Source organism: Falco punctatus, assembly GCF_963210335.1.
Source record: "Falco punctatus genome assembly, chromosome: 13".
Lineage (NCBI taxonomy): Eukaryota > Metazoa > Chordata > Aves > Falconiformes > Falconidae > Falco > Falco punctatus.
In genome coordinates, this window is record NC_137593.1 from 10,182,400 (window position 1) to 10,210,330 (window position 27,931).

The window sequence follows — 27,931 nt, forward strand, 5'->3', positions numbered from 1 at the left end:
TCTATGAGAGTGCTGTGGAATGAAGAGCACTATTTTAAATAGTGTTGCTGAAGCTAGCTTCTGTTGTATTCTGTGCTCCTGATATTCTGTCAAATATGATAACTGAACATGAAATCAAACGCGGTATCAAATTTTGATAGAAACTGCAATGAATCAAAAGTTGTACAAATGCTTGGAGTAGTGGGCCACAGGGATACTGTCTCTTATACTTAGTTCACTGCTTGTAAACTATATTCAAGAAGTATTTTCTATAGCTTCGTTGACCAGTTAGAATATAAAATGTGTGGTGTGGTAAGATAAAATGCATTTTTGTCTGTCTGTTCCATTAAATTGTCCGTCAACTTGTCAGTCACTAAAATACTACGAATGCTGGATCACATACATTTCTTGTACAGTAGGATTCATTACTGAATTGTTCCGATCTCCCGTTAGTGGTACTGGTGTCGAGGCACTGCATGTAAAAGTTCTAAAGAAACAGCAGATTTCTGACAGAGGCAGATTTGGAGGATAGGTTTGTTACATTTTGATGTCCTGCTTTCCGACCTTCTATTTTTTCAGCTTTTCGCATACAGCCCTGTAATAACGTTCCGCCCGGAACAGTACGTCTTTTTGTCCTTAAGAGAGAAGACGTTGCGAGATCCCGTCTGAATCGAAAGCTGTAACCCGTTAGGTAGTTTTCCTGATGCCTTAAGTTTTAACTTAAATTTAACGGTAAGGGATGAAATAGATTCGTGGTGGTAGGTGAGTTTTGCCTGCCCACAGCTTTAGGTAGCGTGGGAGCAGCAGCACACAGTTCCCGCGGCGGGCTGTGCGTGCCCTGAGGTGTTAGGGGACGGCCTCGGGCTGTAGCACTCGCAGCACCTCGGCTTGTGCCTGCAACGTGCAGGTTTTCCTTGAGGCGCAATATTAAAACTTAGTTGTAAAACCTCTGGTCATTTTAGTTCATAGTAATGAAAATAGCTGTAGCTTGGAGTAAACTTTGCTAGAAAGGTAAATGTAGAATTGTTAATTACATAGGTGGCATGATTAATTCCAGTGTATTTTCAAAGGTTTGAATGAACTGCAGGTGCCTACATGAAAGTAATAGATTAATCTTTTAAAGAGTTTTATTTCTCTAATCTCATAACACACTTATCATAGATTTTTCTCCTCACCTCTTAGATTATAAGTCCCCAGTCAGCCAAACTTTTCTTTTATTGTTACTTTAGATCATGGAGTTCATCGGATCCCTTCTATGCCAACGACAGAAGCATCTTGACTCTCTCCACAATGGACTCACCCACTTGTTAACAGGGACATTTGTAAATGCCTTGTGAAAGCCATGTGGTGTTCAGACACCTGTAGTAGGCTCTGAAGCAAGTTCAGTGTTACGTCCCTGCCCTAGAAAAGACTAGCATGACTTCTAAATACAAACTGTGGCTTGTCTTGTTTGTCTTGTGGCCTAGCGTAAGTCACCCGGAGAGTAATCGCTTCCAGTATTTTTTTTTTCTAATTATATCTACAAATTGCTAATTTTTTTTTTTTTTTAAGGACCGCTTTTACCTCTGACCATTTAATCTTTTTTTGATACCATATGAGCAGATTGGAATCTTGGATTTGATACTTGAGACATCACTGTATGACAGTGAGAAAAATCTTTTTCCTCCCAATTTCAGGTGATCCAATAGAACTGAATTTGCACAATGAAATTTTTTTAAAGTTGCATTTTTCATGATGACCCTTCACTTTAAATACACACATTAATTTGCAGCTGTCTCTTACAGATACAGTCTTAGCAGTTTGCAAATCCGTTTTCTTATTTCCATGGACGGTTACTGTATTCTATAAGCAGTCAGTTTAGTAATTTTTGAGAGTTAAATACAATTCAAATATTTATGCTAGTATTTGAGTGGCAATATGTTAGTCATTACTTTGAAAAACGCTGCTAACTTTAGCAAATTAATAATTTGCTAATATAATAATAAGGGATATAACGGTTCACGGTTCTCTTAAATTATAATTTAGAAGCCAGTCATCTCTTATTATGCCCTGCATGTTTTGTTAACAGCTCTTGATTCTGACATGGAAAAATGTGTAAGAATCGGTGCATTGTATGGAAGTCTCACTAGCATAAATTTTTTTTTTAATTATTAATCCTTTCAAAGGTGGGGAATTTTTGCATGTTTTACTTTTTCATGTATTTATATTTGGTCATGTTGTACTTTGGAGATACAATTAATGCTTAATTATCTTCATATATCTGAAGGATCCGAGGCATTGATGGCAATGTTTTGATACCTAAGTATGCCAATAAAAGCAAATTGCACAGACGGAGCTTTGAATGGTACGTCTTGCAGGTACATCTGTTGTCCCAGTATAAACGTGTCTGCATGTTTGGGGCTGGGTAGCAATGTTCGCCTGTTGGTTCAGCTGGGATGAGTAAACTGTTGGCTGCCTTTAGCTGTGGGAGATGAGATGGAGGTGCTGCCGCCAGGGCACCCATAGAGCATTGCTTTAGGTACGGCAGTTCTTATGGCTGGAGGCTGGTAAAAATGCTGCTGCTGCTGCTGGACATCCCGTTTTTAGTCTCTGACCCTGAAGTCCCATCAATAAGGGGAAGGATCTTCCTGTCAGACAGCGAAAGATGTAAAACTGCACATTGAAGTTATCTCTGGGTGGAATAAACTGTAAATTGAACACGGACTAAATAACCCCTTCAAGAACTTCTTTAATGAAGATGCGGTTAAGCATAGGATTTGGACAAAACTAGTATTAGCTGCTTTCACCCTGCCTGCACAAGTTTCCACTGATGAAGTGCTGTCTCCTGAGCAAATTAAATGGCAAATACTTTTTATTTCATAATTCAGGCAGACACATCTTACCCTCCTGTTATGACGTCTTGGTGGGTGTGGGCTGCTGCCAGAGGAGTATATCCCTCTTGTTGTGGTCAGCCCAAATTGTCCTGAGTTCAGTGAGCTGCAGGAGGGGAGGTGTTCAAGAGGTCCGTTTTTCCTTGTATCAAATGCTTTCGATATTCCTTACCTATAAACAGCTCTGTTCATTATCATTGTAAACAAGAATATGACTTTAACCGGTATTATTTCACTTCTCCTCTTGGAACTAGAGTTTTGCCTTAGCGGCTGGAAGCCTCACTATAAACGGGAGGCTGCAGATACTGTGGGCTCTCCCTGTTCAAGGCAGTGTTTGTGTAGGAAAGAAACTGTCATTGCAACCTTGTTTTGAAACTGGTAGTGACCTGAACATGTAGTACATGAGGGTTTTGTCCTACTGGTATAGATGAAGACCAGTTCACAAACTGATTAAGAAGCTTCAAAAATTAATTACGAAACAGAAGAAACAAAATCAAAATATAGCCTGCTTTTCCACTAAATGTGTTTAAATTACCTGTCATAGTTCATATCTGTATTGTCTTCAAATGCTGAAGTGCAGTGAAGCTTAGGCTTGAAATTTTCCAGTTGTACACTAGATCCCCACATTGAGTGTCCAGGTGATTAAGAATCACTAAAAATTGTTTTACATATTCCATGTAATAGGTATTAACGGGTGACTGGTCTGACCGCATCTATTGGAGACCTGGTTCCTATGTGGAGATGCAGTAAACTGTTCGTCATCTCTCCAGTCCCCAAGAAAATTTCTATCCAGATACGTGGTAGTAACAAAATACTCTTAATTTCACAAACTCCTGTAACTTCCTTTATTATTTTTAAACAGATTCAATATTATATAAAAATGCAATTTTCTTCTTGGTAGCTTCTCATTCTTAGTCTTCATACTGCTATGGATACCTAGGAAGTAAAGAATCTTTTGAAATACTCTAATCAGATATCTGCTGTTTAGCTGTATCTCTTATATCTAAATCACCGTGTGTCACTTCTCAGAAGTACTTGTTTGTCCATGTCAGCCATAGCATCCTACTCATCCCGTCAGTTTGTGTGGCCATGTAACCTCATTAGTCTGTGTGGTTGGTGCATCGTGTATTGAAATATAAACTGTGGTAAGTTTTGTGTAGCAGAAAGCAGAGGCTTTGGTATACAACCCCACTCCAAGCATTTAGATGGGCTCAGCTCTGTACATGCATATATTTTAGCTTTTACCACACAAATGTGTTAAATATATTTGCACAAAAGAAGCACAGTCCTAGATTTGAAGAATAATTTACGTGCATTATGCGTTTCTTTAAAACCTTCCATCTCCTCTTCTCCCTTTCCTCCTACTTTCCCTTTTCCCAGTGTTTGTAAGGTTACCGAAGAAACATGCATTTAGACAATTCAGGAAGAACTTAAGAATCCATCTGTCTGCCAAGGTATATTTTTCTATTTGCAGTACATTTAAGTCAGTAATTTCTCATTTAGTAAGAACATAGAATTGGGTTTGTGTAAGACCAGAGATTTTGGTCTGACAAACACATTGGATGGGAGAAGTGACTGTGGTTTTGTACTGATGTCACAAATCTTAAAATTGCTTCTATTCAAGGAAGAAAAATGTTGTTTCTTTGACAGCTGAAGCATATGAAACCGTTCACTGTGCATGGCTCAGTGTAGAATTCCTCATGACAAATGAACAAAATAAATACAGCTAATTCAGTATAATGCAAGTGTTCATCTCTGAGTTAAAGTATGAATGAGGGAGGGAGGATGTGCCATAGAGAGGAAATGTTTTAGAATTACCTCTTACCCTTGAAATCTGTAAGGTACAGCGGAAGAGCCTATAGTAGATGTTTGTAGTTAAAAGCGTGGTGTGTAGTCACTTTACTATGCAGTGTCTTTGAAGAAGCACCTTCTCCATAGCCACCTTCAGAACAAGATTGAGTTCTCAGCAGAATTTAGGTCTTGTTCTGTGAAAAATAGGGTTTGCTTTTGTTACTTGGAAAAAAACATAGGTCTTAGTTGCCAAACTTAGGCTTTTTTAAAGAGTGCAGTGGGAAAGATTAAGTAGGAAGATGCTCTGGACTGTTTGACAAACTAAAATGTAAATAACACTCTGCTTCAAATACTCTACTTTTTTTAAGGTTGGGAGGGGGGACAAAAAAAAAATACAAAGGAAGGAATGCTGGAAATTTTGGCTTTACATTTTCAGAATGTTTTCTTGTTTTCTAGTGCAAAAGATGATTTGAGAAAAGGTTATGCAACTTTAGAATGCATATTAGACAACTGTAATTTCTTACCGGACACATTTGGTAATACTTTCAAACACCGTTTTTTTATGACAGTGTAACTTCTATATTGGGGAAAACCCCCTCATTTTCTAGTGGTAGCAATGTCTCAAACCTGTAGTCTACATTATTTTTAATAATTCTGATACTTCGGGATATTAGTGATTTTGGTGAAATTCAATGTTTATGAACCATTTATTTTGAGATTATCGTTTTTGTGGTGTAGAATAGCTCTGACACCATGGTCACTGCACTTGCTTGTTACACAGACATCATTCTTTTACAGGAGTTATTCCTAAAACTGGGCAAACCATTCATTATGGACTAATTTTAGCCTTTTTTTCTGTTCCTAAATTATTTCCCAGTTAGACTTCCTTCTTTGCAGATCTGGGTTTTTGGGTTTTTTTCCTTTTTTTTTTTTTTTCTGTGAATATTTTTATTGTTGGCTGTTTTGTACGTTCTTTGCTTCTGTTGTTTGCTTCCAGTGGCATGATTTGTCTGGTTTCTGCTCTCTGTTGGGATGACTCAGTTTATAACAGGAGGAGGAAAGATTGGATGCTCATGGCTGTTATCAGCTCTTGCCGTCAGTCGTCTTAGAAGTGCATCTGCATCGGTATTTGCAAGGCTTCTGCTTTCCATAGTTTGTTTTTTTTTCCTTCAGCTAAATACTGCTCCTAGAGGCATCAGAAAACTCGGTACAGAGACCTTACTTGCTGTCCCAAGTTGCTGTGGCTCTTGTTAAAAGGAATGTTCTCTTCACTCTGAAGTATCCGCCTTGCTTTAGCTGTTGCCACACTATGATGTTGTATTACAATAAGTACATACAATTGTCAGCACTGTAGATACGACTTTTTTTTTGTTGTTTCCAGTTTGTATAAATGCATAGAAGTGGGTAGAACCGGAGGGGCCATGGGCTAAAAGACCTCTATATGTGTAACATGAAGTGAAAAGAAATGAAATGCACTGCTCTGTATGATACAAAGTGTGACCTGTCTGAAAGAAACCCAGACGTAGCACCTAAGTGGCCTGTGGTGTACAGTAAGCTTTTCCTCAGCAGTTTTAAAGGAAATTATTTTGTTCATCAGCAGGTTTTCAACCTTTTTACATTTTGGCAATTGGAGAAAAACAGAATCTATGGGGCATATAGTTTAGAAAGGGGAAAACTGTTAAAAAAGACTCACTTTCAGGTATAAAGAAGATACCATTACTGCAGCAAAGAATATATTTTTACAGTTCCTAGTTACAGGCCTGTGAGAGATTTCAGGTCCTATGCATGCGAAAGTAATGAATCATCTAGACTCCTGTTTTTTTATTGAAGAGTGATCAAGTTCTGCTGCTTTTTTGAAGAAAAAAAACTTGAACTGCAAGAAGTACCTTTTTAAAGATGTTGATGCTTAATTTTAGGTAACCAAGGGGCATTGGCAACTGGAAACTGTAGCAATAATTAGTACAAAGAATTATGGACCTCTTGACACTGTGGCTGCCTCATGTTCTTTTTGATTCTCTGACAGCGAGTCTGTGTGCTTGCTCATTGTACAGCTTGGTCAGTAGAAGTTGTTTTAAAAATGGTTTATTAAAAGTATATTTATTAAATAAAACTTTCACTTCTAGCTGAGTCATTGTTTTAATTATGGCAAATACGCCAGAGTAAAGCAAGGCTTGCTGCTCTGTGTGCCAGGATCGTTCAGTGGCCAGGCGGAAGGTACACTCCCAGCAGGCGCACACAGATCTACCTCCACCCCTCCCAGACCCTCAGGAGCACTGACATGAGCATGGAGAGCGCCTCTAGCCTCGCCTTGCTGCCTTCTCTGGCTGGAGAGAAGCCTACCAGCAAGGAGAAATAACTTTATGCGCCCTGTGTGTAAGGGGGGGCCCCTCCAGCTGCTGGTCCAGTAGCCCCAGCTCCCCTGGGAGCCTACTGGGATGCTTGCTTAGTGGTGAATCCCAGCGTGGGCTTCACGCCTGTTTCTTCAATAGCAAACATAACCAAGCTCACCCTCGCAGGTTTCCCGGGCAGCTTCTTGTTTGTAATTTGCTTTGCAGGGTGCTCATGCTGCTGCCTGCCAGTTGGCCAATGAACTCGTCAAGGGAGGAGGCCTGGAAATTTTATACGCTGAAGACACAGAATTGAGTTTTGAAAGGAAACGGGTGTAATTTCATGTAAAACATTCAAATAACAACAGTGAGGCAGCTTCTGTTAACATTAGTGGATGAACTTCCAGGAGGACATTGATTTTGTACCAGTTTAAAGGGCCAGGTTTGAGTTACAGACAGCTGTAGCAAAACTCTTAATATTTACTCATGCAGATACTTAGCCCTTAGCTTTGTACTGTTTAGCTGACTGTATATTTCTGATGGATAAAATTATAATTTTATCCAATACATAATGGTGTGGTCTACTCTGAAAGCTCAGCAGCCTGAATGGCACCATGGGTTTAAAAACCAGACCCATTCAGCGTTACCATACTCGAGTAAACGCTACAGAGACTTCTGGCACTATTATTTCAATAATGTGTGAATTGCAAAAGTTCATTAAATGCATTCTTAAAAAAAATAAATCTTGGGTAAGGATTTCTCAGTACGGGTTTCATTGTAAAGCAGTTTTGAAGCAAGTTGTAAGTTACCTATTAACAGGTTCAGCATAAAAAAGTCACCTTCTGTATGTGCGGTAGTCTTCATCCATGTTAAACGGCTGCACTGTGTGTGGCATCTTCCTTCACGTGCTGGAAAGCTCAGCACTGTTTTGTACTTGTAACCATTTAGAGTAAGGGTTTTTTTATGCTTAAATCCCCCCAAACTTACCAAGAAAGTGTATTTTATGCAGAAGCATTCCATACCTCCCCCTCTCCCCGCTTAAAAGCACACTCCAGCAATAAGACTTACAAATAATACACTGCAACAATGCATAAGAAGACTTAAATCATGGCAATTTCACTGGAGCTTTATTGCCTCTGTTGGTAACGAGAGGGATTGTAAGAAGTTACATTTGAACTTACAGATATGTAAATGATGGTTTTTTACTAAATATAATCTCAAGATTAAGTGTTTTATATCAGGGCACTTCTAATTTTGTACATATTTAACGTATAAAAACAGGTTACAAACCTGGAGTTTACTTTTTTTTTTTTTTTTGACATTTGGCAAAATTAAATCGATCCATTCAAGGGGAGATCATCAAATTGGAGACGTAAGCACTTACAAATTAAAGCAATCCAAGTAAGCAACTGTCTGCATTCTTAAAAAAAAAAAAAAAAAAAAGAAAAACCACACAAATATATAAAGGAAAAAACACATGGCCACATCTGAGCACGTTTCAATACAAAATATTCCCTGTAACCAGGCATTTTGTCCTTAGAACAACACCCTGTTAAATCAATGTTTCTACTTCAGCCACTCATTTTGAAAAACGTTGTAAGATGCCATCATAGCACAAATAACCCTTTTCTGCAACATTAGTCAAAGTTTTACGTATTTCTTTATAATTACACAGTAATTATAAGCGTGTAGTACCAAACTGATGACAACACTATTTTGTTGAAAAGATCTTGCATTCAAAAGGAATATTCTTTAAAACACCACGGCATTACGCCACTACCCAATCGCAGACTTTTTTTAGAGACAAGGCTGTATTGGGATAAAAAGCAAGTCAGTTCTCCTCTCCAAACACAGCATACTTGAACTAATCAATCCAAAACGGTACCAAAACCCTCAAGACAGAAAACAGCACGCATAGATACCTTCTAGAGCTTTCTTCCGCCCCCCCCCCCCCCCCCCCAATTTCAAATCCCCATTTATATTAACACAAAATTGAGAAAGGAAATACTGAAAGCAGCAACACACACGGTTTTTGGCATAGCCAATGCCAGTAGCTGGAGAAAGTTTGCAGTGTTTTTGTGGAACTGTATTCTTGAAATAAATGCACAACTGGCTTTTCCTAGGAGGGCACTGCAACGAGGGGAGCTAGCCTTATGGTCAGCATCAGGGAGTACAAATAAAAATCTCTTCGCAGTTCAACAGTCAGTTCTTTCCTAAAAGACTTTTGGCATCTGCATAAAAGTGTTCTGCTGTTTTGTGCAAGTACCAATCGCTCATCTCAGAAATAATTCTGGCCTTATCATGGGACTAGTTAGAGCATGGACTTAAACCTCTGTCCTTACTTGTAACTACCCTCTGTCTTTTCTCCTGGAGCTTGTGATTTTCCAGCTTGTATTACAAAGTAGTATTTATCAAATCTCTTCACAAGTAACTGAGGAATAAAAGACCATGTTTAGCATGAAAGCAGCTCAAGAGTTCCCATAATATTGAAAAGAAAGAAGAACTGCATCTGATAAAACCTGTTTTGACCAAAATGAACTTGCTTTAGTTAAATGCAGTAAGATGGTAAGAAGTAGTGCTGATCAACAAAATAATGTAGGCAAACAAAGCCAGTGTAGTATTTTTACATTTCATCTGTGCTTGTTTGGGAAAGCTTTACTCTTAATTTCTGTATTTGGCAACCACAGTGATACGTCAATTTAAGGAAAACTCAACAAAATAATTAAAAGATGGGTGTCATCCATAATGGCAGTACCTCTATGTTATAAAGATTTAACTTACTTCTCAGGATAATGGTTTCAAAATCTAGATTCACAAACTCGCCAGCTTCTTGTACAACAGGGCCATTTGTTTCATCATACCTCAACCATAAAAATTACATGTCTCAATTTAAAATACTGTATTGTGTAGCAAACATTTAAGACACAAATTCAGTATATTCAAGTCTTAGATCTCCACAGAAATGAAAAACCTTTCTCTGACAGATAAGCATTTCAAAACTGTAATGAAATCCGATATCTTAGATAATAACCTAGAGAATATTAGATTCTATCATGACGCACACAGCTTATCTCAATGACGCTCACTGAAGGCCGACTATAACATTAAACACGGGTGCTTTAAGTGCACAGTAGTTGTGTTGTACTTCAACTGTTCTCACCATCAGCTGATGTACAATCAAACCATTCAGATAGGCACCTAGATACCCCAGTATCAACAACCTTGGGTTTTCTTGGTTATTTCTGTAATTGTTTTTAGCAGATAATCAAACTCACTTAGACGATACCTGTACTTTTCCAGAAAAGGAAAAAAAAAAAAAAGAAAGTCAGACCCAGTACACTTAAATATATCACTCTTACAGGAAGTGCTATCAATACAGTCTTTGCAACTAGCCCCAAGTGTATATTTAAGGATTCTTTTAAAAATTGTTTTGATGTTGATCTGTGTAATTCAGATGCCATACAATAGTTGTCTGATGATGACCAGCATTGTGCTTTATGTGAAACCAGAAACCTCAAAATAATTATAAAGCTTCTAGGACTTATGGGAGATGAAACTAGGGTGGTCCACCAAAAAAAAAAATATTAAAAAAATCCATGATGAAATCCACAATGTTGGAATTTTAACGGGCAGGAGTGGTCCAGACTAGAAGAAAAGCCCAAACCACCAGAAGAATGAAATATGATATGGTCCAAGATGTATCCTTAAAGGTTTGTCTCAACCCTCAGACATATTGTGAGGATTGATCTTCAGTTCAGTCCAGCCAGCAGAAATTGACTGTGCAATTTTCCATTTCAGGTATTTGTACAGACTATGTACACTCTAGAAGGGTCCTTTAGTGCTACACTGTCGTACTTTTTGTCCCAGCAATTTGAGGGCGTGCAAATTCCACAAAGTCATCAATAAGAACTGGCCATGCCCCTAAAAAAAAAAAAAAAAAGACAGACCAGAACATAAGAACTCGGTTCAACAAGGCATTCTTTGTAAAGCTTCAGGTCTAAACAAGTTATTTACTTTCCAATTTACCTAGGCATAGTTTCAAGCAAAAAAACCTGTCATTTGATTTTCTTGCTTGAAATTTAAGAGCTGGTTGAAGATGTCTACTTCCTTTAACCCCAGTTAACACATATCGCTTTCACGGGTCATACTTCCTTCATCTTCCTGACCAAAAAAAGAAAAAAGGCTAACAAAAATTCTAGCTTAAAACTGTCCCAGTTTTGGCACCAGAACTCAAAGTTGACCTCCAGGATGGCAGAAGCTGCTTAAAAAACACTGAACATTGGATGAAGCAGTCTATGCTGTAAGCAGCAGCATATAGTAACATACTACTCACTCACTGCTCACAATACGATCTGACATGAATGCAATGCTCATCTGTTAGAGCCAGCACCTGGCCATACCTGAACACAGCAAAACATGCCCTGATAGCCAGCAGTACTGTAAAAAGGCCTAGAAGGCTGGTATTAATACTCTTACATATTCCTTATCAAGAAGTAGTTAAAATGCCTATCAACATTTTACATGTTATGGGCAGCCATAGCCAAAGAGGTCCCCAGTCATCTGCATGATGGCCATGCGAAGGTTAAATAACCGTGGGTTGTTCTGGGGGGCTTTTTCCCCCTTAAAATATTTCTATTCCAAATCGTTAAAACATGTTTTCTGCCTTCAATCTTTCTAAACTACATCGATCTACTGTGGGCAGCAGCCCGTTTGCTCATGATAAGGGAATGAGAGCTATCCATAATTATTAAAGTTTAGAAGTTTGCTCCCCTCTGCTCTGGAAGAATCAGAAGTTTGCAGTTTCCTCCCCTCACTGAACTGATCTGCCACCAGCGACTGAAGGCAGTTAGCTGCTCTTGGCTATAGATGGACTGGAAGAGGAAAGATCAATACAGAAGTTTACAAGAAACGCATCTGGTAGGAAGTAAGTTATGTTTCGCAATCCTTGCATGCTGCCAGCTTTACTTTTATATTATTAAATGTCCAATCTTCGCATAAACTGAAGCAATCAAACTTTAAAATATTCCCGACTAAGAAATGCAATAACCAGAGGACCCTGCGAAGAAATGCATAGGCCATTAATCAGTTGCTTGGTTGAAGATGCCAAGAACTGCGCTGACAGAGAATCTGTGGGTTTTTAAAATGGACAAATATTGGGGTTTGTCTCAATATGAAATAAATAATTTCTGAGCTCCGACAGAAGAAAAAAAGAAAACTGATTTAAGAACATTTCAGCATTTCTTTTTTAAACCTGCAGTAACGTACAGACGATAACAACATGCATTAAATTAGCTCTAACTGGAATTTAGATCACCAGTGATATTCTAATTATGCTGTTATTGGACAGCTGTGCCAAAGCAGATACACAGTAATAAAGGTAGCATAAAACACAGTTAAAGTTAATGAAATAAAATAGAAATGTTTACCTTCCTCATCATAGTTAGACATATCATCTGCTATCATTGTACTAAAGTCTAGAAGAAGGTTCCAGGTATCCTTAGGAATTGATCTTTTATGATGTTCCTGTTTGGAAGAGTGGAAAATTTATATTTTAAAAATAAAAATTAAAAGCCCTTATACACATTTATTTTTACTGTCTTGGACACATCTATATCCCCAAAATATATTTCTCTATTTTCACACTATGAAGTGCATTACCTAGGATGTGGGTCAAAAATGTTTAAATTATTAGGTAGATAAAATACACTATTATCTTCCAAGTTTTCAAAATACTGCAGTCCAGTTTATGTAAAGATTTAAACTTACCAACAAAAATTTGTTCCACAAGTCTAGAAATTTAAATCTTCCATTTAGTACTAAATTCCAGTAGGCAATGGCCATTTCTAAATCTGTAATATTAAAATACAGATACACATTTCAAATATATAATCTCCACAGGTATCCAAGATGAACCATGTATTCATAAAGGTTAAAAAAATAATCTAATGCAAATATACTCATGGATCCTTTACAAAAAGGCAACCATAAATAAAAAGCATTACACAAGTATTTTACAGATTTTGATAGATCCTTGGTATTTGCCAAAGGCTAAACTGACATGCATTTACTGTTTATTAGTGCTGATAAAAGAAATTTATGTATCTTGAGTTCTAAATCTCTACCAAGTGTGATCTCCATTAACAGGACAATGCTACAAAATGCTACTAACTGTAATCTCCCATCACCAAGTACATACAGTAACACCAAAAGGCTACAGAGTTAAGCAACTTCTTTTTTATCAAAAGTTCTTAAGTATCTTGCTGTCTAGCAAAAGTCTTCCATAAACAATTCTATTGTGAGAACAAAGAGGCACATGAGCAACTACACCTCAGGGGAAAAAAAAGAAAAAATGCAACAACCCAAGAAAACCACTTGCCTCCCCAGGCACCCAAAATGCTAAAAAAAAAAAAAAAAAAAAAAAAAAAAGGTAGATCTTAGATGAAATCAATAGCAAACAAAAAGCATGAACTTCTGCATTGCTGGAGAGAAGACAGATGTGATAGGGAGAATTTCTGAATTGTTTAGTATCTTTGTTATTAAAAGTTCTTCTCAGCTAGCAAGTTCACATTATGCTGCTTCCTGACCAAAGTATACGTATCCAAAATCTGTAGATTTTCCATCAGTTGCAAAGGGGCGTGATTTCACACAAAAGTGTAGTGTTTGAGTTTCAAGAAGCAGTGAAAAATTAAACAGAAGTCACTACTCCTCAGTAAATAAGCTATAGATGAAAATGACAACTTATTAAAGGGTGTAAAGGCTAAGTATCTCACAGAAAATTCAAATTAAAAAATATGCACTTCAGCTTTCAATTAAAATTACCGTCTTTCTAAAAATTGATAGATACAAACCAGATTAAGCTGATCAGTCCCTCAAGGAAACAGATTAGAAAACTAAATTTTATCTACTTGTGATGCATTAATAGCAGACATATAAAAAATGCAAGGTCATCAAATCACTGCATATTTATAGTGGTTTGTAAACAAACACTGTAAAGAAACTGTGCACTTCAACATGCTTACACAATTTTGAGATTATTCTTGTGGGTAACCAAAGGCCTTCAACAACAGTTCTCAGGATGCTGCAACCTCAAACTCATTACGTGAGTCCAAATATGTAAAGCACAAAGATATAATGCCTTAGGACAAACTACATGTTTCGAAAGAAATTTTATGAAATCACAAAGTTTTAAAGTAAAGATATAATTTTAGATTTTCGTAAGAAAGTGAAAGAATGCTCAGGGAAGTCCTCATGGATCAAATATGGAAGTCTCAAAATATATGCTCCATTTTGCGTTTGATGCAAGAGAAGCAAACAATGTTTGAGACTAATATCAGCTAAAAGGTATTCTCAGATGAGATGCAAATATCACAAGAACTTTTAAGACACCCACAGTACTTACATGGTAGTAAGGAATTATGCAGAGGAAACACATTTCCAGAACTGTGCCTGAACTACTACACAATGTTTGGAAGATTAGAGGCCAATATACATTAAAATCACTTTGCAAGCTCCTACAAGCAGTTACTTAGACACTCCAAAATTAATTGCCTAACTAGGAGCACTTACTTTTCAGCACTGTACTTCTCCCCATATTCTTTTGCTTCAGGGTCTCCTGAATTATTCTGCCCTATCATAAATTTATGCCTAGAACTGCATATTTATTGGCACCAAAAGGTCTGGTAAGCATCCAGATTTTAAGTTCAGTTCTACACCTCTTCCAGACCCAGATTTAAAAATAAAACCAAATAAAACCCCCACCTTCTGCTACGTATATGCTATAAGGATCTGAGAAAACTACACTTGTCTTTGTCACTGCTAGAAGGTAACCTGCATAAAGCAGTTTTAAGATGAATGAGAAATTAAGCAAGGAACTTAGTTTTCCTGGTAAATCGTTTTTACTGAAGTCTGTTCAATCTGGGATATCAAAAGATTCATTTCTATATAGCACTAGGTGTGGGGGTAGGGGGTAGGACTGGAAAAAGAGTGTAGGTTTTCCTTATACCTTAGAAACATGGAGAAGAAAATAAGAGGTAAAATATCACATCAAGCAGTTCTGTTATTCTGAAGCTTGGAGAAAATTAATTAATAATGATCATGTAATTATGATACTGCAATTTGTCATTTCGCTTTTACCACCTTACAGGGATTCTGCAAAATACTTATTGTTGTGTAAAGCTGTTTAAAGATTAAAAACAACATTCAAATGTTACAAAGGTAACCACAAAAAAAACCAACAACACAACAAAAACCCAAACCCCTGCAACCATTCACACTGCAGAACTGATTCCACACTGACGCTCTCCATAACCTAACTTCTGCCTTCTCACAATTCAGTTACTATCCTTGTTGTAGCAACCTAAAAGAGTTACCATGACTTTCTAGAAGAAATAAGAATCACTCCACTCATTTACATGCAGGATTCAGGTCTGACTACAAGTATGCACAAGCACTTTCAAACAGTTTTGAAGAAGCTAAAAGAGCGTGGCTAAGACAATGCAACTCACAATCCAATTGAAAACAAAGGACAGAGAAAGATGTTCAAGAATGACAGAGTCAAAACTAAGACATGGAGCTTATTTTTCAATATTCATTTTAAGCCAGAAGTTGGTCCACACGTAAAAACCAAAGCAGAACACTCATCTCTTCACAGCATGTGAATACAAAGCTGGTCAGTGGCAGTCAGTTTAAGGCATTTTCATTCCTGGGAAAAATAAAATCAGAAGCTGCCAATCTACTGGCCTTCCAGTATTTCATTTCTTCTCAAAAGTAGAAGAGTTAAGAAGTTAACAGTTACGAAGTCATGGAGTATCAGTTATGGCTCATGTCTCATCTACACTGTATATAAATTAATACGCACACTGGTTAGTTAACATTACTGCTTGAAAGAAAGTTTTGTTTCCTCATTTTTGCTGTTTTGAATAGACAGATCTACAGTTTGTTCATTTAGTTCCATCAGAACTGTGGTGTTGTGTCATTATTTTTAACAATTGATTCTTCTAGTTCACCTGTTAACACTAATCAAAAGCACAATCAGCAGAAGAGCTCTGAAATAATGAGAAGACATCTAGTGAGCTGCGGGGGAGGGGGAAAGGCTGCAGGTAGACACCTATTACCAACAGCACAACAGCAACAGGCATCAAGCCCAGGACACAGAAATCTATTTGATCTATTTGTACTACTCCAATTCTATTTTGCCAAGACCTGTGCAAGCCTTTTTGGTGTTACAAGAGACTCTGCAAGTGTACTTACAGAGAAATCAGTTTTACAGCTTAAATTTATCCTAAAAGTGAAAACTCAATTAATCTGTTCAGTGCTGCAAATTCTAACTGGTATAATTATACCTTTAACGTCAGGCCATAATCCATTGTGCCTCTGAGAACCGCACACATTCTTAGGTAAAGAATAAACCCTCTCATAAAATTCTGTAGTCTATATTAATGATGCAGATATTTCTATCAATTTGAACACCTTAAATTGACATCTGCCTTTCACAACAGTGAGATTTATTTTATCCCGGGGTGGTTATCTTTCAGACTCATGGGATCACAACAACGCTTTCACTTACTGCTTTAATCAGTCATTTCCCATGTTTACAAACAAATGTTTATAATTAAGAACACATACTTACCTAAACCCTTCTGTCCTGGATTCTTTGCAAAGTTGAAAGTAAACTGATAAAAATCCTTAAATCTTCCTGGCTCTTTTAATTCTTGCTCCATTTTAGGAATCTGGGCCTTCAGTTTTTCTATGCTGTCACACCTGCATTTTAAAGCCCGTTTATTTGTATATTATTCATTTTGCCATAAAACATGAGTTACAACTTAAAAATTTATAAAACTTTTGTGGAATACAATACAATTATCAAAACAAGATTCAGGAAGCCTTTAATTAGTCTGTACCTATACAACAATTTCATTTCTTTTTTGTTATTTCTTCACATTGCCATTTGCACTACTAGCTAATACATCAGATTCTATAATCTGCTAGATTTTTAGAAAAACGTGATAAGGACTGCTACATTCTCATCTGGCAGAGAAACCCCAGGTGTGCTAGACTGCAGACTAACATCCTTGCTTAACCTACTTGAGTGGCCCTATGGCAACTAAATGAAAAAGACAAGCCAGGCAAGCGGGACTCAAAGTTGCCTCCCTTTTTTGGTCACTAAGCACCCAGCACATAAAAAGCAGAGGCAGACAAGTGATGCTAAGACTCCAAAATGTCTCTGAAGTCTGAAAAGACAACATGATTGCGCATTTGCCAAAATAGGGCTGTTTCACCATACATTCCAGTTTCTGATATTGCGTTACACTGTCAGTGCCCAACACTTACTGCACACTTACCCTAGCTCAGTCATTCCATCCATGAATTCCAGCTTTGAAAACTCACACTGCGTTGCAGCTCGGAATTTCCATGCAATGATGAGTACAGTAATGCTGGCTGGGTCAAGAGCTAGGTCATCACAAAACTGCTGTATACCATCTATACCAATTTTATTTTCATCTTGAGGATCTTTGGGATATAAACGTAAGCATTAAGAAAAACAGATTTTTGAGAGAGCCGACTTATTCAACAAATGCATTTAAGATAAGCAAACGTTTTCAAGAAGCCATTTTTGGGATCAGCCCTTATAAGTAACTGTTTTAAAAACAAAATTAAACTTTCAATGGTTAAACTTCAACAACTGTGGCAGTTACTACCATAAAATCTCCCATACAATGAAGCTTATGTTGTTTTCATTGAGAGACAAAAGCAGCACAAATATTTGTTTTCTGCCTAATAATATGCACGATATTCCGACTCGTTCCATACAGAGAACAGTGGCCCTTTCCCACCAGCACACTTAATTATTGGCACTTTTGGTAAGAATGCCGATCTGTGTACCATTATAAACCACTCTGCAGTGTCCATTTACAAGCTGTACTGATACAATAATCAAATCTACCCATAAATTACCAAGTCAACATTAGTTTTATGCATTCTCTGGCATCACCAGCATGCATGAGACTGGACACGGTAACCTCCAAGAGGAAAGTTACGTTGCCCCATTACCGATTCCAAGTCAGCCAGGCACACTCCTCTTTCCACGAAGGAATCAACATCTGGTCTGGAAGTGAGATGCTCACATTTCAAGTGCACTAACCAAGATCTACTAACGTAAGCCAACAAAGACTTAAGGAAAATGGTACTTGGATTATGCATGCATATGAAAACTGACAGAAAATGTAGCACTCATTTTTAGATTTTTCTGAAGTGCTAAAACACAGAAGCTGTTCTACTGTACTGAATCCACTTTACTATTTGCGGTAGGACACCGTCAGTTGAACACTGCCTATATAAGACATAGAGAGACTTTGTTTTCTTTTCTGCTCTGTTTGCAACTATCTGACGATAAGCCCAAGGTGAATAAAAAATAAGGTAGAATCCATCCTTAATATGCAACCTTTCACTTTGTCAGGAATCCTGAGTGATGTGCTTTCCCTAGAAGAACCACCTAAAATCTGTGTTCACCATTACAGTTACTCACTGTACACACAATCCCAGCTCCAGACACTAATCTTATATAAATGTACATATATGTAGAGCACGTAAAGTAACCGCATGTAACCCTTGTGAAGCAGAAGCCTACACATATTCTCCTTTAATTGGTATTTTTACGAACAGGAAAACAAAACTAAAAGAGTCAGTTAAGATTTCCAAGCACAAGAGCACAGCTGCAACAATACTTATAATTAAGTATACATATATACAACTAGGAAATAAGCCTGAAAATTCACAGTACTCACCTTTGTATCTGTTATATAGTTGTTCTAACTTCTTTCTGTCCAATGATCCTTTAACACTCTCTCGTATATAAAGTTCAGGATTTTGGAAAAAGTTGTCTGTTGCAACATCTAACTTCCAGTCATTTTGAGACAGACAACTCACTGCTGTCTTTTCACTAGATTGTGTGAAGACCATAAACTGACGCACTTTATCCTTCTGTGATGATTTCAACTTGTTCTAGTAAAAACAGACAATACTGTAACTAGAAAAGTTTTACTGAGGAAAAAGAAAAAACAAAACAAAAAACAAAAAAAGGACACAATCTCAGTACTGCTTTGTTGTTTGTTTTTTTTTTTTAAACAGTACCTTTTATAATTTTCCCAAGCAGTTAAACTTCCTCTAACTGATAGGGCAGTCGGACACTCAAGCCAACATATTGTCTTTTTTTTTTAATTTAAACTTACCTTCATTCTAGGTACTTTACCTTGTAACAAAGCTGAGTTAAATGATCACAAAAATCATGCCGACAAAACAATCACAGAAATAAAAGATGGGTGTTCTTATTGCATATTTGGAGAGAGCTGAAGGGCATAGCAAATTCATATACAGCTGTAAATTGGGACACTTTAATTTAAACCAATTTTTGTTTTTTAAAAAGAAAAAAGCCTCCTCTTAATAGAACACTACACTTACCAAAAAAGGGCAACTGAGATGCCTGAATAAAGCCCATGGCTATCAAAATATTTGATAGATTAATTGCCTCAACAGATGCCGCAGAACAGGCCGTTTAATAGCTTACCATCACCAAAAGAGAGTGGCGATTCATTTAGTCCCAGTTGCCTGAACTAACAGAAACACCAGCTAGTACAGGACAAGGGGTGAGACCCCGCTGCCAGCGACAGGATCTCTTGCCTCTCGATGGCACCAAATGCCACTAGGCTGGGTCACGCGTTTCAGGGAGCTACACACCAAAATAGCTTAAAGGGTTTTTTTTGTTGTTTAGATTCTTCACTTTGAAGGTGCTCAGCTCCACCTAATAATTTGCAAAACATTCCTGTGAGGAGGTATTGTCTCCATTTCACAGGTGCAGCAACTGAAGCTAAATAAAAAAAAAAAAAAAAGAAAAGAAAAGAAAAAAAAAGGTAAGTAATTTTGCCAGAGGCAGGCAAGGGAGTGAGGAGCCAAGGTGAGAGCTCTGGAATTTCAGGCCTCCTGCCCAGGCCATGAGACATGCCCCTCCGCTCTAGCACAAAACTGAAAGGAGAACTTGCTGCCAGTGATTTATCAGCACAGAGGGATTCCCAAGGATGTTTTTGATAACAAGAAGCACACTCAGTATTTCAAGGGTATTCGTTACACAAAACTAACTGCTGACCAAAGAAAGCAATCACATAGCTCTTGCACTAAATCCAAATTCAGTTTTAAAGTTCACTCAATATACTCAAAGCAAAAAGACTCCTAGTACTACAAATTGGTAAATAGCAGTTCTGATTTTTAAGTCAGGATTGGACTTCTCATGTGGCACAAGTATTTCTACTGTAGCTGACCCTGCATTCTAACCAAAACTTGTATGTTGAGTTCATTAGTGTAACAACTTCCAAGTGCACGGCTCCTCCTCGGTGAGTATGGAGGAAAAGGCCAAAAAAAATATCTCTAAGTGGGACAAACTGTCGTCAGCCAAAGCACAAATGTTCAAGAGCAGTACAAGCTCAAGCTCTTAGTTCTAAAGGACAATTAGTGTCACATTATCATTACAAAAAAACCCCTAGCTTCAGAACACAAATTCATCCATCCCAAAAGTCAAAATCGTTTTTCTGCTGCTTGATGACAGTGAATGTGAACCTGTTAGTTGTAAGAGTAGTTAAGTTACCAGCTTCAGAGTTAAACTATTTTTAAAAGTACAACAGCAACACATTTGGCTTAAACAGACACTCACATAATATACTAAACAGACCAACACCCTTAAAGATCCCTTGTAAAAAAAATATTTTTTGTAATCCCTCCCCAAATCACAACCACCCTGTAGATACAATACTCAGGTGAAGCCAGAATTTTAGGACATACTGCAGGCTTAAACACAGTGACATTTACTTAGGCTATATACTACTTCTAAAGTTACAATGTGTGTCTGCTTTATTTGAAGCTCTTGAATAAGTTTCTCACGCTGGACCTTTTGCTACAAACATGTTTCTGAAACTCAAGAGTTTCAGGTTCCGGGGAAAGGTCAAGCCATCAGAGCAGGTCCTGTGAAGACCCGCTGCTGACAATTTGTGCATGCTTCAAGTTTCACGGCAGACATTCGGCACCCTACAATACCGAGCTCAAACTCACACACAAAAATCACTTATGCTGACAAAGCCATGTGGAATGACTTCCAGAAATGACTAATGGATTTTTAGTTGCACTTTTAAAAACATACATTGTAAACAAACCATTGAATGAAATCCCAAATGAAGATGACACAATCCCAAGGCTAATTTTCTGTATCAGTTACCAGCTTCCTCAAATCAGTTCCATGCAGCCAGACTGCTGCATCACCACAGACTCAGCTGCACTATAGAGCAGACACATACGACCTTAGTTGTTTTTGTTGGCGTTTTTTTTCTTTTGGTTGTTGGGGTTTTTTGTTTGTTTGTTTTTTAACTGGTGCCTTTAATCATTAGTTTTCTGTTTGGTTGGGTTTTTGGTTTTGTTTTTTTTTTTTTTTTTTTTAAACATGTACACATAAGTATGCACAGCCTTTTTAGTACCGAGTATTCTGTAAAACCTTATGAGGCTTTGTTCTGCTCTGTCCTGCAAGGGTAAACTCTAAAAGCAATGACATACAACAAAAAGTCAATGAACAGGTTTAAAAGGGCTTTGCCACCGATGCCCAAGACCACAAAAGGTAGTGTATTTTGTGTGTTGTCACATAAAAGGAGAATGAAATTAGATCATAAAAATGCCGCTTAAATCACTTTTATGATAAAGTTTAAATCCTAGGTATGCACATGAGATCTTCCCGCACATGGGACTCCCTAAGTGATTGTAACAATACAAAACCTTTTTAAAAAGAACACTGAATATGCCAAGAGTCAAACAGCTAATGACACCAATCAGTATAGCATTCAGTAATATATTAAGATGCAATAAATCACACTGTTCCGCCATAATCTTTTCCTGGAATAACAGTATTTTCACTGGTCAAATACGAGTTTATTTTTAGTGAAAAAGTGCCAAAGCTCTTTCTTTACATTTGATGAATGTTTCCGCAGAAGCTTGCCAACATGGACAAGACACTCCACATCCTAAGTAACTGGACAACTCTTTGAAGGCCTAGGACAGGACAGCAAGAGATGAAATTACTGCTGAGTTTTTATTATCCTATTATAGCCCTTCTTTCATCACATTAAAAACCCACACTTCAAGCAGGAACAGGTTCCAAGCCTTCTGCACTTTTAAGGGCTATTTCTAGAAGCCGAGCTCTAACAGGCTATTATTGTTTTAAGTGTGCAGTACAGAAGCCAGAGCACCCTGTAACCTTTAATCCTGTAGTCATCAGGCAACAAATACCTTGCGCTGCAGCTGTATGTACTGCAATGCAATGCAATCCCTTTAAAGTAGCTCAACTCTAACACTAGTTAAAAAGGAGGACAGAATTTTATTTAACAGTTACCTGTCTTGCTAAAATATACAAGTAAAAAACAATGGAAAACAAATGCAATAAATTTTCTAGTAAGTCTTACCCCATGGGGTAAGGGGAAAAGGAAAAATTCAGACCTGCAAGCCTTTGATAAAGTTTGTGTGATACCCAAGCTGCCTTCTATGTTGTAACAGACAGAAGGTGAACTTAACTTTCAAAATACAGAATAACTTCTCCAAATGAAAAGCTACATTATGTAGATTCTTAAAACTACAATAATTACATCATTCTAACAAACAACTGATGCTATAACATAGATTTTAAAAATAAAATTTGCCTCTCCCCATGAAGTACCAGATTTGATAACTCTAATTCAATAACACATCCTTGATCAGATACTTCAGTGAAAGATTAAACACATATATATATATATATAAAAATACTTGGGCTTTTTATCCCCCACGTATTTTCTTTTCTGGTCTCAGACTGAAACTCTCCCCCATCTAGGGAAGTAAGCCTTCCCAGTCTAGAAGGAAAAAAATGCCAACTCTGACTACATGGCTGTCTTTCCTTAACTTCTGCACTCAATTTTTAGCCACCTCAAATGCAAAGATTAGTTCTGCACACTTGCATCAACATTTTCTGTATAGCTAATAGCTGTATGAGGGCTCCACTCTCCTGAATAATGTCCATAGGAAACAGTAACAACCTTCATCTCACGCTGCCTGGACCAGAGCTGAAGATTCCTACCAAAACCCTATTCTTGGGCTTTGCTCAAAGGTTGCATGCGGCCACCAGCTAGACAAGCAGTGCACAATCAGTTTGAAGCATCCCTGCCCAAAATTCCTTAGGGCCCCCAAAGAAGGCATTCGCAGTTACTTTTTAATGAGTAACTGCTTTTCACCTTCCCCTTCCCAGCCACTGCCAACAGATGATCTGATTCCTACTAGTTTCACTGCTAACTGAAGGAATTTGAACGATGTGACATCTGTGCTTTTGTTTCAGTCAGGACTCACAGAAAAGCCTGTTAAGTTCTCATGCATGTGACAGGTAAAAGCCTTTTCTAAAATAGTATCAACATCCACAAAGTCTAGGTTTTTATACTAACTGCATTTAACCTCTACCTAGAGACCTGGCTGCCGGAAGCATCCTTGCACTTTCAAAGGACCCCAGTGACGTCAGTTCAAACAGAATAACTTCAGCCCGCACACAGAACGGGCTTGCGCATGTCACAACCCTACCCTATCACAACTGCCAGGTTTGTGGCATCTTTATGCGACATTAATGGTCAAGAGAATATTGCTCCCTTACAGCATCTGAATCATTCCACATGGGGCTGTATCCATTAAAGCAATGTACAAGACAGCTCCAAATAATCTGGTTTACTGCTTGTATTCAACAAATACATGGCTAAAGTTTAAAAGGCAAAATCATGAGTATTTCTTTGGTAAGAAAACAAAAGTTCATCACAACAACAGAAGTCTATGAATACACTGAATTACATTTTAATCCACCAACTGTGACAGCATACAGGTATACTACATGGAAAACCATAAAAATCCAAGTTAAAGACAAAACCAGTTTAAGTAAATAGCATACTTTCTGTGTAATGTAAACAAACATAACCTTCAACTACATTTTCCTACAGCAGTTTCTCAAAAAGAGGGCACACAAAGTATGATTCTCAGAACATTTTTAAGCTTCTTTTTCAAACCGGTGTAAAATCCATTTGTCTGCAATGGAACAGAACAAAACTTTTAAAATGTACAAAGTCTCTTGAGATATAAAATGCAAGGAAAAAAATCACAAGCAACATAAAATCAAAGTTGCTTTTTACACCCTGTAACTTTTTTAGGGGATAAAATTGTTTCAGTATTGGCATATGGGTAGAAAGTCTTTTGTAGAAGATCAATATATAGCTACCTAGAAGAATGCAGTAGTTGTAATAGTGTTTTAAGGTAATTCATGTTAACCTGAGATGTTAAGGAAACATGAAAACCCAGGGCTTTTTCAATTAAAAAAGGATAAAACAAAGCTGTCAGTTGTTTAGCTTTCTTAACTCTGGTCGGGGGCAGAAGCTCTACTCAGCCATTAGAAGCCGCATTCATACCTTACATTTGCATTGGCACCACCAAAACATGAGTAAAATATCAAGAGCTACGTAATAAATTTCACACCTTGTTCTCAGAGTAGCTCATATTCCTGAATATTTTTTTCATGTCTCTAGTTAAAAGTGATTTTACAGTGTAAGTTCAAAGGGTTCTCTCGTAGGCTGGAGAGGAAACAAGATCACGCACCATCTTGTCTAGCACTCCAACTACTCCATCCTAAGCATAATGCCAAGAATCTACAAGTTTTAGTATGAGAGAACCAAAACCAAAAACAATTAATATAAACAAACTGCTACAGACATGAATATACACAGTACAAAACAGCCTTGCAGAATAGCTTGAGTTAAACACTACATAACAATGTCATGAAGTACAACATCATCACAGGAGACAGCGTCAGCCATTAAATTCTTGTAATACTAGATTTCTACAACTTCCTGTCACCTGAGGTTTGCAGTAAGAAATTATGTATTTATCAGCATAGAAATATTCTTCAGAGAACACGAACCGGACAATATAATAGATAATGTAAATAGAGAGAAGTTTAGCTTTTGGCTCTGGATAAAGATACGGAAACTCACACACCTCCCTTGATTATCACACATAGTCCAAAATTAATTGAATCATTCAGAATAGTACTGTCTAGGCAGTAGCTCTTCTCTTCAGAGAAGATGGCTTAGAGTACAATGGACCAGCTTGCTGCTCTGTTTTGATTCGCAGGCACATTACTTGTCCTCACAAAGAGGTGAGGCGGAAACATACTAACCGATAAGGTGAAGGAGACCACTTCTACAGATGCTACTCAGCTCAAGTGAAAATGTGGGTAAGAGAGGCAGATAGCTATCAGCAATCCAAGGAATGCTGTCCGGGTGGCGTACCTGAGCAGCGGACAGAAAACATTTTTCAAGTTGCCCCAATGGCCAGAGTGAGTCTAACAGGCTGCTGTAATGGTTTTCCTTCCAGACATTGGACAAAGGCACTTCAAAGCCAGGAACCTTTGCCCAGAAAGCACTGGCCGTATGAACCCCAAGTCAGAGCCAGAAGTGCTCGAACTGGTGGTGCTGCATGGGCGAGCAGGAGCCAGGCCCCAGCTGCAGGAGCCTCTACCGTAGCATTTGCTGTGCTGGACAAGCAACCTGGCCCCAGGAACCTGCCGCAGCCACTGGAAGGACTAGCCAGACCACTAGCGCATACAGGCAGAAAAACGGGATGTTGAATCTCATGTTTCTGGGTGGACAACTTCAGATCTCCGTGAAGAAGTCTCCCTACTCTTTCCCCTAACTAAATAGAGGATTTTGGCATACCACAAGTATAGGTACAGAATCCTATACCTGGGCACTGGAAACAATTCATACCTGTATTTACTAGTTATAAAAGCTGCAGCCTGTCATTTAGCCTCACTTCAGTGTCTTATGTCATCCTTTCACCTGGATGTCAGAGTCAACAAGCACAACCTGGAAAACAATCGTTTGCATAGGGCCTAACAACAGTGCTCAGGGCCATGACTAGTGTATTCAGAGACTCTCTCCAATCTGATAAATACCAATTTATCAGTATATTATTGCTCCACGGAAAGTATCTGCTAGTTCTTCAGTTCAGTGTTTCCAAGAAGACTAAGCAGATAGGATTCTGCTGTTTCTCAGAGAAAGCTATTCTCAGAATAACGTGCCTCACAATTTCTGTTATATTGCCACTTACTACAGTATTGTTCAATTTAAATTTCTAACCACATAGCCAGCCAATAATATATGTATGTACAAGACATCAACTGTGTACTTATTTTGCATACCTGCGCTGCATATACTGTGAGACAGCTTTAGGTGATCGTTATAGAAAAAAATCTTCATAAAAAATTCTGTAACATTACTGCATAAGTGCTATTTGAGACAGTCCCAGAACTGCAGAATTACACTCAGACTGTAGAGGTGTCTTAACTTTACCCGGACTTTAGTTTTAAGCTCCCATAAAAAAACTCAAGTGAAGATCTACATCAAACTATTCAATTAAAAATTATACCAGTAACATAGTGCCAAGTTTTTTAGAGGCCTGTATACTGCACCACTAATTTAAATCCTGGCTAACCAAATTCTTATGCCAACATAACTCCATCAGGTAAAGGTGACATTTTTATTTTTTTTAATATGCTTTTAGCACTGTTTGCCAGAATAACATTAACTGCATGTATAAGATATCTTTATACCAATAAGTGTACACCAGTAGATCTTAGACTCCCTCCTACATCCTTCCTAAGACAATACAGCTGCTACAGAAAAATACTACTTTAAACAGTACAGCTGTAGCTAAAGCTGTACAGCTTTTGCATACTGACAGGGACCAGAAGTATGGTTACAGACACGTTCCCTCAGGTGCATAAGACACCCTGCAAGAGACCAGTAAGCCCCCCCCCCCCCATTGCTATGGAATGTCATCTTCTTTTGTTTAGGCAAACAGTAAGTTTTGTTCCAACCACTGCAGTTTCTCTTTGGAAGAGGGATGGAAGAAAGTCAGATGATTTGGGAGTCTACAGCAAATCCTCAGCTATAAGGAAAAAAATATTACAGAGAAAATGGAAGATAGACAGGTACTCCTTTACAACACTTACATGAATAGGAGCCTTACCAAAACGACAAAACAAATTGTCCTGAAATTCTCCAACATAATCCCAGTTCAAGAAGGACCAATATATCCAAGTTTCCCAGTGAACTGACAGCGTACTTATGGGCGCTGAGCCACCTGAAATCCTGAGGAAAACTCCAAGCACCCCTCGGTTTCTGGCAGCCCCTGCACCCCGCAGCCGCTGCGGCTCATGGCCCCGGCGGGCACACACCGCGCTGCCCGCAGTCGCCGCTCGCTGCCCCGTCCCGCACAAAGGTGCCCGAGCCCTCACCCGCCGCGCCAGCGGGCACCGCCTGGCCGGGAGGCGGCCTGACAGCGCCCGGCGGCCTCCGCGGGGCCCGGCGCCCCCCACCTAGGCCCCGCCGCTGCCCCTGCCCCGGCGCAGCCTCCTGCCCGCCCGCCCCGCGGCCCCGACCGCCGCGCTCCCCGGGCCCCACACGCCCTCCCCGCCTGCCTGGTCGGAGGCCCGAGGCGCCCGCGGCCCCAGGACATCGCGCCCCGACTGCGGAGCCCCCGGGACCGGCCCTTTCGCCGCTCCCGTCGAGCCGCTCCCGGACACCCCAGCCCGCCACGACTAGGCCCCGGCTGCCCCTGCGGCTCCGCCGCGGCCGGCCAGCCCCGCGGCACCGGGCCGCGCCGAGGGGCGACCCCGGGGGGACGCTCACCATGTTGAGGGCTGTGCAGGCCTCTTCCCTCCCGGCTCAGGCGGAGACTGAGGGCGGCGGCGACGGCGGCTTCCTCCGGCGGCGGCAGCTCCCGGCTCCTCACGGGCCCTTCCGCCGCCTCCCGCTCATGCGCAGTGCGGCGCATCCCCCGCGCCGGGAGCCGGAGCTGCGCGGCCGCGGCGCGACG

General features: G+C 39.0%; 2 protein-coding genes across 4 annotated transcripts in view; one reads left to right on the plus strand and one right to left on the minus strand.

Moving 5' to 3' along the window:
* The window catches only part of ATP11B (ATPase phospholipid transporting 11B (putative)), a 76,996-nt gene extending 64,505 nt beyond the window's left edge, over nucleotides 1-12,491 (plus strand). Inside the window, exons 30-31 of one of the 3 annotated variants that reach the window (XM_080409133.1) lie at nucleotides 4,230-4,303; nucleotides 5,638-12,491. In XM_080409133.1, the coding sequence (XP_080265259.1) occupies nucleotides 4,230-4,263 (34 nt within the window). In that variant the 3' untranslated portion in view covers nucleotides 4,264-4,303; nucleotides 5,638-12,491. Of the gene's footprint in view, nucleotides 1-1,208; nucleotides 2,310-4,229 lie in introns of those variants that run through there. The other 2 variants (XM_080409132.1, XM_080409131.1) reach the window with 2 other exon arrangements.
* DCUN1D1 (defective in cullin neddylation 1 domain containing 1) lies at nucleotides 8,078-27,894 on the minus strand. The gene is made up of 7 exons (XM_080409238.1): nucleotides 27,745-27,894; nucleotides 18,751-18,967; nucleotides 17,308-17,476; nucleotides 16,596-16,726; nucleotides 12,734-12,816; nucleotides 12,394-12,490; nucleotides 8,078-10,888 (listed from the first exon to the last, which is right to left on the minus strand). The coding sequence occupies exons 1-7, from the start codon at nucleotides 27,745-27,747 to the stop codon at nucleotides 10,809-10,811; spliced, it is 780 nt and encodes a 259-aa protein (XP_080265364.1). The 5' UTR covers nucleotides 27,748-27,894; the 3' UTR covers nucleotides 8,078-10,808.
* Nucleotides 27,895-27,931: the final 37 nt, after the last annotated feature.

Coding starts and splice junctions, on each gene's coding strand:
- DCUN1D1 (XM_080409238.1), bottom strand. Junction 12,817..16,595: donor TCCAGGACAGAAGGGTTTAG/GTAAGTATGTGT, acceptor TTAATATTACAG/ATTTAGAAATGGCCATTGCC. Junction 10,889..12,393: donor GTCTAACTATGATGAGGAAG/GTAAACATTTCT, acceptor TTTTTTTTTTAG/GGGCATGGCCAGTTCTTATT.